At 41.3% G+C, this 15,409-nt stretch overlaps 1 protein-coding gene across 1 annotated transcript in view; it reads left to right on the forward strand.

Moving 5' to 3' along the window:
• Nucleotides 1-254: 254 nt before the first annotated feature.
• LOC111236008 (visinin-like protein 1) overlaps nt 255-15,409 on the forward strand; it is a 32,881-nt gene continuing 17,726 nt past the window's right edge. Inside the window, exons 1-2 of the mRNA XM_022764596.1 lie at nt 255-524; nt 7,887-8,053. Of these exons, the coding sequence (XP_022620317.1) occupies nt 7,892-8,053 (162 nt within the window). The 5' untranslated portion in view covers nt 255-524; nt 7,887-7,891. The remainder of the gene's footprint in view (nt 525-7,886; nt 8,054-15,409) is intronic.

The raw sequence follows: 15,409 nt of genomic DNA on the forward strand, positions 1-15,409 counted from the left end.
TAGCGCTGGACGGCACCGAAAGGTTATGAAATAGCTTAACTTTAAATATGAAAACTCGTGCTTGTGTTTGACATTTCTGGTTGTCTTTATTTTTCTTAATTCGTGGCAGCATCATCCGAGAGTCAACGACCACACATATAGTGAGTGGCAGCGGGAGAGGCAGAGATGTACCGCTCACTCTCTCTCTCTCTCTCTCTCTCTCTCTCTCTCTCCCTCCCTTTCAGTATCTGTCTCCTCCTCTCTGTTCACTGGCAGCAGTGTGTGTGCAGCAGCATCATCCTACGGACCTGCGCCGCTTACTTTCAGTCGAGGCTGACTTTTCTCCCGCACAAAAATAAAAAATAAAATAGAATCATCACAGAATTAAAAAAAAACACACTAAAGAAATATTAAGCTACAAGTGGCTCGACAGAGGAGCATTTTTAGTCGTCTGAATCGCTTGTTTTTTTTCCGTCTTCGCAGGTTTTTGTGACCACTCCAGACATCACACCGGACTTCTCCCGTTCACTCCGCACTCTCGCAAGGTAGGATGGATGCTGTGGATAAGATATTGAATGATGCATGGAAAAAACAATTTTTTTCATCATTGATAACTCAGTTTTTATGCATATTGGCATGATCCAACCCGGTGCGTCATCCTTTTGGTTTCATAAGTCTAATTTATGTATTTATTGACGTGTTAAGTCCATATAAATGAGACGCAAATTACAATAAGGACATATATAATTTATCAATAGAGCATCGGCAGTTGTTTTATTCATCCCTGGTGCTATTTGCACGTTTTGCACGCAAACACTTATCAACATTAAGATGATGTGGGTTTGTCTTGCTTGGGCTTTACTCTCACTGCCTACACACACACACACACACACACACACACGTCAGGCTTTTATTCATCAACAAAGTGAAGACAGACAAACCAGCATCGGTCAGACTATTTGATTTTGGTCGATTATAATTAGCCTCTGCATGGATTGGCTTCTACAACATGGCACTATGTGGTGTGATATATCCTGTTGGTAGTTTGGCACTGGTGCTGATGTTGCAAGGGTGTGTGTGTGTGTGTGTGTGTGTGTGTGTGTGTGTATGTGTGTGTGTGTGTGCAGGAGGAAGGTGGGGGTGTGGTGTGTCTCCTTAACCCACATCATCCTCATTGGGAGGCTGCTTTTTTGCAAATCAATGCAGGCATGACCACATCTCATCCACCAGCGCCTCTCCTGCACACACGCACACACACACGCGCACACACACACACACACACACACACACACACACACGCACACACACATAGAGCACACACACATATATATTTTTAGACAATAAGGAGAGCAGGATTACACAGAAATCTACCAGATTTACCAGAATCAGACCCCTGCCATGTTCCTATCAGATGGTGCCTCTGGGCCGGGGCTCTGCCTGCCTCTCAAGGTCATCCCCTGTTGGCAAATGATGGTAAAGGGACGGTGTTATGTAATAGCCCATCGCCTGGCTCAGAGGCAGGTCTGCTGCTTGTTACAGGACCGTAAAATTACTCATCTGACAATATATCTTTGCGTCAGTCTACACCTGTCTGCTCATGTGTAACTACATCCATGTTTTTTTCTTTCTTTTCTGGCTGTGCCAAAGTCCCAATGGACTGGGAGATACAGGGCTATGACTCAGGTTTGGAGTCAGCATGGTGCTCTGCTCTGCATAGCGCTGCAGACTGACCCAGAATGTCTCGTCCCAGACTCAATGTCTCGTCCAGCTTAAAGAAAAGCACTGACATTTTTCAATTATGCACCAGCTGTCTGTAGATGTGAGTAACTGGTGCAAAACATTGCCATGCATAACATTAAGAGCTAACAGGGGGGGCGGGGTGTGTTCAGTGTTTCGTGCTAACAAGAGTCATGCCTCTGCATCCGTCTCCAATCACACCCTGATTACTTTCATCTCACTTTCCTTGCATGAATCCTTTACCTCCTCTTTTCCCTGTTTGCTGCTGGTGCACTTTTCTCCCGTGTTTATCTGGTGAAAATGTAACAGAGTGAGCTGGAGAACGTGGAAAAAAATGTCATCATTATCACATTTGTTGGCTGCTGACGAGCGATCGATCTGAGTGGAGACATTTTGTCCAGTTATCTCACATTTAAAGATAGTTTTGAGTCCATTCCTCATTTGTTGCTCAGCCAGGCTGATGGTGAATGGAGACAGGGCTCATTGGCAGCTTTGAAAAATTACAGTGGAGATGACTGTCTTTAAAAAGGATATTTAAAACTGTGAAGGAAGATGTTCCAACATATCATGTTGCCACTTGCGTCACTTCAAAGGTCGTGCAGTTACAGGTTTTACAAAAAGTGAGCTGAGGGGGGCGGTATTAAAAATGTGTGATTTATTTAAGTGTCAGATAGTCTTTTTGTACACCATAAATTAATCACTCAAGGATTAAAAGTAATTGCATTTTGTCATATACAGTATAAGCTATTTTTTGGCAGTAAGGCCCAGATGTGACTGTATGATATGGCCCCCCCCAGCAGCACGCTGACACAATACAGATGCAGATCCTGCTCTGCTGCTTGTTGCATGAATGAAGGTAGACAGAGTCATGAGTAACACCTGCATTATGATGCAGTTCCCAAGAACATTGGGAACATATTGGAAGTGAATGAACATTTAGTACCACACCAGAAGCTTGTAGCTGTAGTGTTCACTCCTCAGAGGTTTTCTGTATTGTGTGTGTGCTGCAGCATCACCTATGCTGACAGTATGCTCATAATGCGCTTGATGATTCGTGTTGTCCCAGGATGCAAAGTGCACACACATTCACAAACATGCTCAATCTGTAAAGATAAGTCTTAAAGACAATGTGCACATATTTGAGTTATGGGTTGGAGATATATTGTATATATATAAGAACACACACACACACACACACCCACACACACCCACCCACCCACCTACACAGTGACATAACAGCCAGGCTGTCACACATCTTGTGCTCTCATCTTTCCCGGGACACATCTATCTCCTGCTGCAGCTGCCGTCTTCAGGTTCAGCCCATCTTGTCTCGCAGCCCATATTGTAACAGAAAAGTGTTGGCAACGTGATGTCACGGTGCACTGCCTCCTCAGTTCTACTGCAGTACTGAGAGAAGGAGAGGGTAGTTTTCATTTGAGACATTTGGACATAATTGAGTTAAGTTGCTGCCTACATAAACTGATAACACACTATACTGTGTGCTGTGCAGGACTGTTTGGATTTTTATTAAACGAGCAGTTGCAGTTCAGTCGAAATTTATAAAGCATCAGATCCACTTATTGATCATACTGAATCCCTAATTGAATGTATTTGAGTAGGTAGTCTGTTTGGGAGGAGATCACTTCGTTGTGATCTGGTGCTATAACAAAATATCTTTAACGGAAAGTTAAGTTTGAAATATCTGAATATTTAAAAACTAAAACTCAAGTATAATTTACCAAGAAGTAAGACTGGTAATTTGCTGGCTGAATAACAACCTAAATATTTGGTATATGGCTTGTACAGAAAGAGAGAGGAGAGAGAGAGAAAGAGGGTAGCTTATCTTGTCAAATATGAAAACATGCATTCTTTGCAGCAGCATCAGCATTTTTCAACAAGACTAATAAAACCTAATCTTCACAGAGCCCATACCACTCTGGCTCAGTCCTTGCCATTCAAATCCAGCCCGGGTCCTTTGCTGAAACATTAAAGGCAAAAACTGCCCAAAAAATAACTACTAAATCTTCTTTGGAAAGATGGATTGCATTATGGAAAAATAGGTTCCAGTGTTTTTGAATTTTGACCCATATTAGGGAATAATGTCAGGATATCTCAGCCTCTGCTGTTTTGATTCTATTTTTAATCTGTCTCTCACAAGTCTCTTAACTTTATGGACATGCAGTACTAAATCACTGGATTACCCTTTTAATGAATCCAGCTCTTTTACTTCCTTGGATCCAATCCAAATATCAGTGCACAACCCTGCTAAAAAACAAATTCACGTAGAACCAAAAAGGAAAATTGTCATCCATTATTCCTGGAGCAATAAAACTGAAATGAGAAGCATTCATGCGAGGCTCTGCAATGAATGCTGTAGCATAATTTTCACTTATCACCAAGACTTATTGTGAATGCTACATGAGTCAGACGGATATGAGTTTGTGTTTTGAAGGAAAAAGCTGCAGTTTTGCTGATCCACTGCTACTGTGATTATAGTTGCTGCCAAAAATATCAGGAGACAAATTTAGTTGATTTTCACAATGAAACTGCAGTTGATGGATCACAGGGTCAGTTGTGAATGAGAAAATAGTACAACTTCCTCTCGTTTTCAGAAGCAGCTGAATGCACTGAGAACGCCCAGCGGGTCATGTTCACATGAGGGTGTTTTTCTGTGCTCTTGAAAAGCTCCTATTTGAGCGATGGACACTTTTTTGTGCTCATATTGTGTAATCTGTGTCATAACAGCCGGACACAATATGGCCTCCTCACACACAGACCATGGTAGTAGATGACCTGCCGCTCCAGGGCTACAAATGTAGGGGAAAAGTTTGGATGAATGGGATGTTGTGGTGCTGTGGCTTTGTGTCCCGGCTCCGTAAATGATCCATAATTCTTAGCTGAACTCCCGTATTTGGGAGTCAAAAAGCAAAAAGAATAGGGTCTTGATTTGTGCAAATGCAGGTCATCAAAAGCCTCTTGAAAATTAATGACGGCTAGTTGAGTTGATTTTCAGCCATGCTCACATACAGCTTGAAAATGTGGCTTTTCCCTTATTAATTCATCAAAGATCAGCTTGAAGTGATGTTTGTTGGTGGGCAGCGGCTTCATCAGGGGCTCAGCTGATAGTGAGAGCTTCTTCCAGTGCGATATTTGGTCCCGAGGGAAGAGACTTTTTAGTCGCATGAGTCTTTTCCAAAGGGAAATACACAATAGAGCAATAGATAAGTCAACCAGGTTGATATGTTGGCAATATAAGTTTATTGCCAATATATTAGTATCAGCGTATATGTCAGCCCAACCTTCAAGAAACTGGAGCACAGAGATGCTGAGCTAGATTTGAGCCACATTATATAACAGAGTGTGTCAACAAATGTATTTTTACACTATAAAATCAAGTTTGTTTCTTGATCACAATAAAAATGAAATAACATTTGAAAATAGTGTAAGGTACCCGTATCAAGATTTTAGTTTATGTTATGTTTATGTTTAAAAGACATTATTATCAGCTAATATATCGTTATTCTTAACCTCCCAATTATTGATATTAATATCAGCCCTAAAAATCCTGTATTGGTTGGGGTATAATGGATAATACAGTTTTTTTCATACCTGCAGCTGTTTAAGTTGTAATAAGTTCATTTATTTGCTGTGTTGCCCATTTGGTTCACAGGCGGTGAAGAGCCATGATTAGTCATTACATAACTTCAGTTTTGTGCATTATTAATCCAGAGTTCCTCTTCAAACCTGGTTCCTGCTGTGCCTGGCTGAAAGCATTTTTCAGAAGTGAATTTGGGGGCAGAGTATATCCCTCTTCCGTAGACAAATGGTTTCCAGATTGTGTCCCAGGGGCCGTCTGAGCTGCTTGCGAAGGTTCCAGAGGTTCTTATGGAATGAGGAATTAATTTCATTTTTTTCTACATTGGCTGAGGCTAACTTTTCTGATCTGACGTGTCACTCCCTCCACTGCTCCCGCTCTCTGTCAACAACAACCAAATTAGATGCATATACCCACAGTACACACACACACACACACACACACACACACACATACTCACACACACACACACACTCTCATATCTATATGCTAAATATGATGCTACAGCTGGTTAAATTAGCTTAGCATAAAGTCTGGAAACAGGTGAAAGCGGCTTCAGACCCAGTCCACAGGTAACAAACTCCTGTGTTATCGTCATTGTGAGGTTGCCAGGCAACCGGTGCACACTCCAGGAAGTCCATGTTCCCAGCCCCAGTTATACTCCGACCTCTAAAAGTCACATTAGTTATCGTTGTTTTTAGGCTTTCTTTTCTGAAAAGAAAAAAATGGACAGGCCCTTTGGCCAGGCCATTGGTTTCCCTTAGTTTTCAGTCTTATTGCTATGCTAAGCTAACTGGATGCTTACTGCTTCAATTTTAACATACAGACATGAGAGTGCTAACGATCTTCTCATCAGAAAGAGAGCTACCGCATGTTTTTCCTAAAATGTCCAACTATTCCTTTAAAGTAGCACAGTGTTTGATATGTTTTAGCCGATTATGCTGCCTTCCATTGAACTGTTCATTACAGTAAGAACTTAAACTTGCAGAGGCTTGCATAAGATAATGTATCACAGAGGACCTTTCTACTTTATTGTTATGGTGTAGTTATGTTATTGACCTGATGGAGCTGTCAGCAGGGACCGTTTTGGAAACAGTGTTCGTGTTCGTGCGCAGCGCAGCGCCGTGACAAACTCAAACTCAAACGATGATCAGCAAGCGAGCCTGGGTGCTGTGTTAATTTAGTCATTTCTTGCAGTAACAAGGTTGCTGTTTGGCAGCCAACTTCAGAGTTGGATGTTGGAGCGTCTTTGAATGCACCACAGGGAGCATGTTTAAAACGGGCTCTGCACTCAGTGTCATTGCAACACAACAGTAATGAGACGCTGGTGTTAAAAACAGGCTGCAAAATGATGCTCTACCGATCTCAAGTGAATTTTAGCTGTGTTGATTTTTTTAGCATATCGAAATAAAAACTTAGGACGCGACCATAAGGAAATGGAGCTTAGTAAAAACCAATACATAATGGCAGGCCGCAGCAAATGACTGCAGCAACTCTTGGATGTTTGCCTGACTCTCCCCTCCTCGCGCCTGTGCATGCAGAGACAGATTGGCACCACACATACTGTTGCTGCCTCATATCTCCTTTGGTCTTTTCAAGCTAAAGAGGTTTAATAAACCATCTCAGCAAAGAGAGCAAGAGTAGAACATGTTCCAAAACTCTTAACCATCTTTTGCAAATTATGATAATTAGGAGGTTGGCTGATGAACTAATCGAGGCCATAAAGTGGCAGCATTAGCACAAACAGCGAGACACAGAGGCAGCTGGGTGCAAACAGCTGCAGTGGAGAAATTAAGGGACATTAAACAGCAAAACACACTTGAGTTCCTCTCAAAAGTCACAGCGGGCCAACTACTTTAAGATGTCATTATAACCCATTTCAAAATGCAGAGATGCTCGCCAAAGGCAACAACAGGAAACCGCAAAAGGTTTGATTGGGGAAAAAAAAAAATCACATTACAATACGCTGGGGCTTGTAATATTGAAAAAATGAAGGAAGCGGCCAATCACTTTTCCTCACAACAAACTGATTGAAATTATTGGGCTGAAAACCTAGTTCTATTACTCAGCCCTCAGGCTATTTTATTTTGGAATGAAAATTAAAAATATACAATTCCACTCATGTTTTATAAAAGAATTTAATGTAAAAACTCAGATTGGATTTAAAAGGTTCAGAGTTCCCCTAAAACTAAAACAGCAACAAACAATCAAAACTAGGAAAGGCAGCCGCTCCAAGAACGACAGAGAAAGAAAGTTGCATGTTTTGTTAATAGGACTAATTTCCCACGTGACACTATTCCTGTGCTTCATGTTACAGTCCATTTGTTTTAAAGTGTATGTTTAGAAGGAGCATTGGTTTTCACAGTTCCCATCCCATAGAAATCTGTTTTTTAGCTTTGATGAATCACTCTTCCGATCACCCACCAGACTTTTACTGTAGGTTCATATCAAGTAGAGGCACTTTGTGTTCTGTATGAATTGAAAAATTTCTAACATGAATTATTTTCTGCATGTGTGTGTCTGTGTGTGTGTGTGTGTGTGTGTGTGTGTGTCCGCTGCTATCCCCCGTTTGCAGGCAAAATGGGGAAACAGAACAGCAAGCTGACCCCTGAAGTGATGGAGGATCTGGTGAAGAACACAGAGTTTAACGAACACGAGCTGAAGCAGTGGTACAAGGGATTCCTGAAGGACTGTCCCACCGGCCGACTCAACCTGGAGGAGTTCCAGCAGCTCTATGTCAAGGTGAAGCTCCACTGACTCACTTTTCAGGCCGGCGACAGACTTGATGGATTAACACACGTATGCCTTGACAATCGTTTTCATGTGCTCACACACACAGAGACTGTGAGCATATAGATCTGACTTGAGTTCAGAAAAGTCACTGGAAAGTTCAGCCACAATAACAGGGTCCAGTCCAGTACGACTAGACTGTTCGCTGGACGGTTTATCAGACTTCAGCTGAGAATAACATATTGTATATGTAAAACATGGTCAGGGAATGAATATATTAGCTACATAATATTAGCTGTGAATATATATATATTTTTATTATATTAATGATAAGTGAATGGTTTATTTTTGAAGACAAAGCTAAAAATAGAAGTTGTACAAACTTGTAGTATAGTTAATTTCTATAAAGATAATTGGTTCAGTTTGCTGTCAAACTTTTTGGGTTAAGGTTCAATAATTTTTGTCAAAGCAGCATTGATTGAAGTTTTTTCTGGGGGGTGGTGGACACTGACAGATCATCACCATATAGTTGTAATGGTTAGCGTGTTAGCGTGTTAGCGATGAGAGTCAACAAAAAAATTAAAGTTTCAGGTAAATTCAGGTTTAATGTGTCATTTGTTATGTTAATGGTTAGGTTTTGATAAAGTGTTTCTGAATTTAATGTAAAACGGGCCAGGTTGAGTCTGTAATGTCGTTTGGATTTTTTTGAATTGAATAATTCACTTGTAGTACAAATTAGTACAAATTTCCCATGAGGTGAAACGGTCATAGTTGCAGTAACAGTTGTAGAATAGTATCGTTTCATTAGCAGACGCATCAGTGTGTGTTTTGAGCTGAGTGTTTTTTTTCCCACAGTTGGTATTAACAGGGTTAACAGGGTTTGTTTGGGGCCACAAGAACACACTCTGAATCACCACACAAACCACTGAGGGAAAATTTAATTCCCATTATAAACCCTGCTAGATTTCAGCCAGCATCCTGCCACGTTCCCACTTTCACCCCTCCTGTATCTGGGCAGAAAACCAGCAGAGAGGCAGATATCAGAGGCGCTCAGATGATTATCTTCCCATGCTAATATGTAGCCTAGCGTATCTCATTACCTCTGACAGAGCAGTGTGAATTTATGCCATGATTTATTCATTTAGTCTTATGAAAGAGAAGAGGAACACACTCACAGAAACAATGATGATCTCATAATGAAAGAGAAATGAGAATAAAATGGCTTCAAGTATAGACTTAAACAAATATTCCCCACTGTTAGGAGTTCTTCTTCAGCTATTACTAATACCACTGTCTGCTCCTGATAATACAAATGAATAAAGAGGGGTTTCCTGGCTCAAAATGAGGCACATCTGAAAGCTCAGCTGAACCTTCATTTATTTATTGATATGTTATAGAAAAATATATTTACACATGTGGCAGGTCCTAAACAGATGCACGAGGAAGCCCTGACTGTGACTTATAATATACTATTACATTATTAAATGAATAAAAGGAATATGAAGCAGCCACATTCAACTTTGAACAACAACAAAAAGAAGAATACAAATGATTTATAGTCCATTAGTGTATTATATTATAACACAGTGTGAGTAATAAACTTGCAAAACAACGGTAAACTCATGCACTTATCTGTAATGTTAAGTTGCTTTAATCAGTTCAATCACACTCATAATACTGTATAGAGTAATACTGTATATGCCTGTCTTGCATTTGCACCAAGTGTTCTCATGGAAGGAAGTGCTCTGAGTAATGTAAGAATAGGTATTAATCTTTTATCACTGGTGCCAGGAAATGCCTCATAACCGGAGGGGGCTGTGGTTACATAAGGCATGCTTGGGCACTGGGGGTCATGGGTGCACTTCCTGTAAATGCCATTGGATCTCATGCGTCATCCGTACCCAGAGGAGACAAAAAAAAAACATTAAAAAAAGAGAAGGTATGGCTGAAGTGATTTTTTTGGAATGTGAAGAAAGCACATCTGTCATCGCCGGGAATGAAGTTTTCCATTTTTGATCAATTTGTCTCATTAAAACCTACTGGAAGGCATCAAAATACTTTTAAAATTGAACTACTAAAATAACCTGGACTCCTGGGAAATAAGAGCAAGTTGGCAGCTGTGATAGAGAGACACAAACACAACAGAGATCAGATGGAATATCCCCTCAAATCTCTTTACAGCACAATATGACAGTAGGCAGGCAACTGTGGCAGGGAAATCTGCAGCTGCACAGAGGGGGCAACATGGCTCACATCTAAAGGGGTCTTGTAGGTTTCTAGCGGGTAAATCCTGATATTGATGCATCCTATTGTGTTTCTAGGCAACAGTGTATCAGTGATAGTGCTTTATTTAAATCCAGAGGGCTGATAAGTGGAAAAACGGTCTGCCATGACCTCACATTAACGGGACAGATTGTTCCTGTGAAGAGTGAGTGTGTGTGTCTGTAAGTGTGTGTGCGTGTGTGTGTGTGTATGTGTGTGCGCGTGTGTGTGTGTGTGTGTGTGTGGTAGGGGGGGTTGTATGTTTAGTAGGAGGGAGAGGGAGCCAGAACAGTGTGTTTGTGTCAGTGGAAAGTGAGAAGCAGAGATGGGAAAAGTAGGCAAGTTGAACAAAGTGTGTATACATTATTTATTAGTCATTAGCTCCAACAGAGTCGTGCGACAGAGTGTTGAAATGTACGAGATGAGTGTGTGTGTGTGTGTGTGTGTGTGTGTGTGTGTGTGTGTGTGTGTGTGTGTGTGTGTGAGAGTCTGTGTCCTCGCTGTGCATGCATGCATGAGATAGGCTACTTTCAGTTTACACCTGTGCACCCACCCGCCCCTGCACCTTCGCCCACGTTTGCACAGATCTGCACCTGTGACATTCGTCCAGCAGCCGTCCCCGCCACGGCGCTAAACGCAGTGTTACCTCCACTCGGCTGCCTGCCTGCAGTTAGTGTATTGTTTTTGCTTGGACATATAGACACGCTGTTCTCTCGCTTTTTTTTTTTTCCTTCCTTCTTCTGTGCTCTGTCTCTCACAGCTTTAATTCTCACTGCCTTGGTGGAGGTAATTATCTCTTAGGTTGTGAGAAGCGAGAGAGAGGAAAGGAAACTGATAAAGGAGAGGCATCAGAGAACAGGAAGAGAGGAAGAAACAGGAGGGAGAGAAAACAGGTGTAGCATGTCGGCTGGAAATAATGAGCGCTCGTGTCTGAGGGCAGTCTGTGATATTCATGTGTGATACAGTGTTGTAGCAGTCTGCAGTTTTTCTTTGTGTGCTTTAACCAGTACCATCACAGTTTCATTTGATCAGGGCTCGGGGCTCATGAATGACTTGGTATATCATTATAAAAGAAGTCATTAAAAGGAAAAGAGTTCAGGTCCTTCAAACAGTCAGATTGCAAATATACATGTTGTAAGAATTACTTTATGATGTGCTGCATTCAGAGGTTTGGTTAAACAGATGCATTAAGACTTTAGATTGAATTTTGATGGTTTCCAAATGATAATCACACAATTTGATTGGCCATTAATATGGAAAATTCATAGGGAATAGCTTATTAAATGGATGGATGGATGGATGGATGGATGGATGGATGGATCCTCTGGCATTTTATTCTTGGTATTTCACTCACTTTCAGTTATGGAGTAGACAAACGCTTCTCACTTGGTGAGAAGAACTGGTGTAAATTTACTTTGTCCCCACAAGTGAATCCACTGAAATGAACTGATTTAGCAACATTAGCAACCAAGGCTGTTGTGACCGGGCCTTTATAGGGCTACAATCCACATTTTTCCAATATATATTGATCTATTGATATTTTTTCTGATTAATAAATTGTGTTTATATTAGTGTCAATGAACAATCAATAGTGACAGCACAGTGTAACATTTTCTGATGGCTTGTTTTGGTCTAAAAACCAAAAGATATTTTGTTTACAGTGATATAAAACAGATCAAACTTTACCCTCAAGTATGAAATTTCTTCATTTTCTGTGTATCAGCTATTTGAGTAATGAACTAATTGTCTCCGGACTAGTCTTTAATGTCATGATGAGACTTTATCTGAGCTGTACCACTGACGATGAATCAGTAACTGACTGCTTGGACTGTGTGGACTAATGTCATCATGATACCAAGAGTTCAGAGCGAGAAAACGATCCTCTACAGGTTAAAAACATTCCTCTACACTCTCAATATACACCTAGAGCGTTAGTGTGATGACACCTTTCTCTGTCTTGGTTTTCGGTTTTCCAAGAGGAGCGTCGCTATTCATAAATCCTGGTCAGGCCGTCCAGGATCATTAAACAGATTTTTGTTTCCTGGGGGATTTTCACTTTAAGTGGCGTTGCCAATGCCAGACAGTCACATAAAAATGGAAGAGTGGCTTCCGTGACGATTTGCACTCAAGCTCCTGCATGGCACAGTGTGTGAGATTTCTCATCCCTGACACGCCAGCCGCTCTGGGAGCCATTTGTAACAGGATAACGACACCCCCTGAAATGTTAAGGTGATAGATTTTGTCACAAGATTTTTTTTCTCTAGTTTGATGCATGCAGAGATAGCAGCCACACACACTCACACACACACACACACATTTACCAGTGATCCATGGGCATCCACAAAACATTCATTCCTTTGTTTAAAACAGGAAAATGCTAGTGAATTTCAGTGCTTGCATCCTGTTGTATATGTTGTGTGTCTCTCTATAGAGTGTGTTAGTATGTTGACAGTTACATGAAATGAGCATCAATACTGTTGGTCTCCTGCCAGCTGGTGTTGTGTTGTTATTGTGATGAGGTGATGAGTCAGTACAGTGGACTTCATTATGGTTTCTGCTACACACAGCAACTCTGTGTCTCTTCTCCTCACGTCACTGGTATTGTTTCAGTGGAGAACACACACACACACACACACACACACACACACACACACACACACACACACACACACACTGACATACCGGGAAAGAGAAAGCAGGTTTATATGTTGACTTGCAGTCGTTGTCATGGTTTCTGTGCAGGTTGGAAAGGCTCTGGAGGTCATAGGTGATAGTTTGTAGAATTTGACATCTTGAAATGAGAATTGTGAACATTTAACTCCAGGTTTGTTGCTTTAGATGAGATGCGATATAAAGGGGGGAGAAGAAGGGCTTGCTGTAAGTTGGAAGTTGTGACACTAGCCCACACACACACACACACACACACACGCACACGCATACAAACACAAACACAAACACAGACACACAGATGCTGACCCGAATATAGATGTATGGATGGATTCCGCTCTGTTGCATCTCGCTTGCAAGGCCTCAAGGCTTTTGCTGTTGATGGGTGTGTGTGTGTGTGTGTGTGTGTGTGTGTGTGTGTGTGTGTATGTATGCACCACTGACCATTCAGCAGCGCTGACTGTGAGATTCCCCTTTGCTTCCCCACACAGACAGACAGACAGGTCGCCGGGCAGACAGATAGGAAGGTAAATGTAGTGACAGACAGCCACTGACATCATCTGGCCAACAGCCGGTTTCTGTGAGGAAACATATGTCGCCTGATCACAGGAGACAAAAGACAGGGAAGAGAGGCAGGGTTAGATTGACGTGCTACATTAGCTTTGAAAACCTTTTTCAGGAAGAGCTATTTGGAAATTTGTTTTGTAATAATTCGGAAAGACGTAGATACGGTGGAGTTTGGCAAACATGCTGTTTTTAGTAATGCATGTTACACGTTGACAATAATACAACCATAGTTTAGAGCCAGAAGATTAAGATGAAATTACTATTCATTTTTTTTTCTGATATTGGTAAACCTGATACGACCAATGGAATATGTGTGTAAAATCACCAAAAATCATAATCCCCAAATAACTAAACTGGTGTTCGGTGCAATAAACTGTGACCCGATGTTGACATTACATCCTAACAGATACTAGACTTTGAAGCTGAAATCAATACTTGACAGTTGAGACAAAAAAAATCTGATAAAATGTATCTGCCGTTTTTAATTTTCAAACAAGGGTCCCTTAAATGTTCGTAGCAAAGTAGAAATGTACCAAGCAGAACTCATCAGTGCACTCTGCTGGACAAACTATGTCATGGTGCCACAGTTTGTGTTTACGGCAAACATATCTCAGGCGTTCATGTACTGAAAGTTTTTGTGTCAGACCAAACACACAAGTGAATACTTTGGCGATTCATTTAATCATACAGAGCAGCTGACCGGGACTTATCCCTGTTACATAACTCAGAGATGCACAAAATAAACTTTTCCAACATTCTTCTCTACGTTCGAAACATGGGAAACAAAGACCAGTAAGAAGGACTCATCACACCATCATACCATCACAATAAACAACAGTTTCACTTCAAAGTCGCTGAACAATGACATGGAAATATCACTCCAACCCCCGTGTAAGGAAGGGTATCAGTTTTTAGTGCCTCTTATCTCTCTAATAATACAGATATTATCTCCTCTGATAATATGGTGACACAGTATTTATACCCTTTTATTACTGATTTATTATTCCATATTATTTATGCTCTCTTATTGGCATCAACATAGGATGATGGTGTGGGTATGTGTGTACTTGTCTCTGGGGGGGAGGGGGTTACACTGCAAAGGTTGTATTTACTCCTCATGCCCTAATAATGATGCATACTACCAACTGTCCCTCCCCCTTCTCTCACTGTATCTCACTTTCTTCCTCTCTTCCATTTTTCCTTCCTATCGCTCCTTTCCTCCTTCTCTCTCTTTGCCCACTTCCTCTCTCACCTCCCTTCCTCTTTGTCCAAGTGGGCTTGTGCCTGCCATACTCTAAAAATAGCCTTTGTCATCTCAGAAGCTCTCATGCCATCCTCCATCGCTGTCACAACGCAGGCACACACACACACACACACACACACACACACACACACACACACACACACAGAGCTAAGTGGTGTATATGATGGCTCCTGCAAGACATTGTGTTTATGTGGTTTAACAACACAACACACTTTGTTTTCACTTGACAAAATCTCTGTTTATGAGTTGCACTGAGCTCAAATACACAAACAATCCTGATTCTTTATTCCGGTTAGAAGACGATCAGGTGTCGGATGAGCTCGGAAAATTTGAGTCACGCAAACTGTAATGATAAACTCGGGACAAAACGACTCGCTCATTACGATAGTGAGTAGTTTACAATGTTTAGAAAGCACAGGGGGAGGGGATCCTGACAGTGAATCAGCAGACTGTAATTTTCTCAAAGGCAAACATTGTTTTTTTTCCACTGTGGATTTTCTCCAGTCTTTCAGAACAGAGAAATTGGTGTTAATTGCAGAGGGCGTCCGTGTCAGTGTTTACAGACGAGGTGTATCGGAAAATGAGCTAAAAAACAAATGGACGGATGA

The sequence above is a fragment of the Seriola dumerili genome, unplaced genomic scaffold (assembly GCF_002260705.1).
Source record: "Seriola dumerili isolate Sdu_G_001 unplaced genomic scaffold, Sdu_1.0 BDQW01000025.1, whole genome shotgun sequence".
In the NCBI taxonomy this organism is placed as follows: Eukaryota; Metazoa; Chordata; class Actinopteri; order Carangiformes; family Carangidae; genus Seriola; species Seriola dumerili.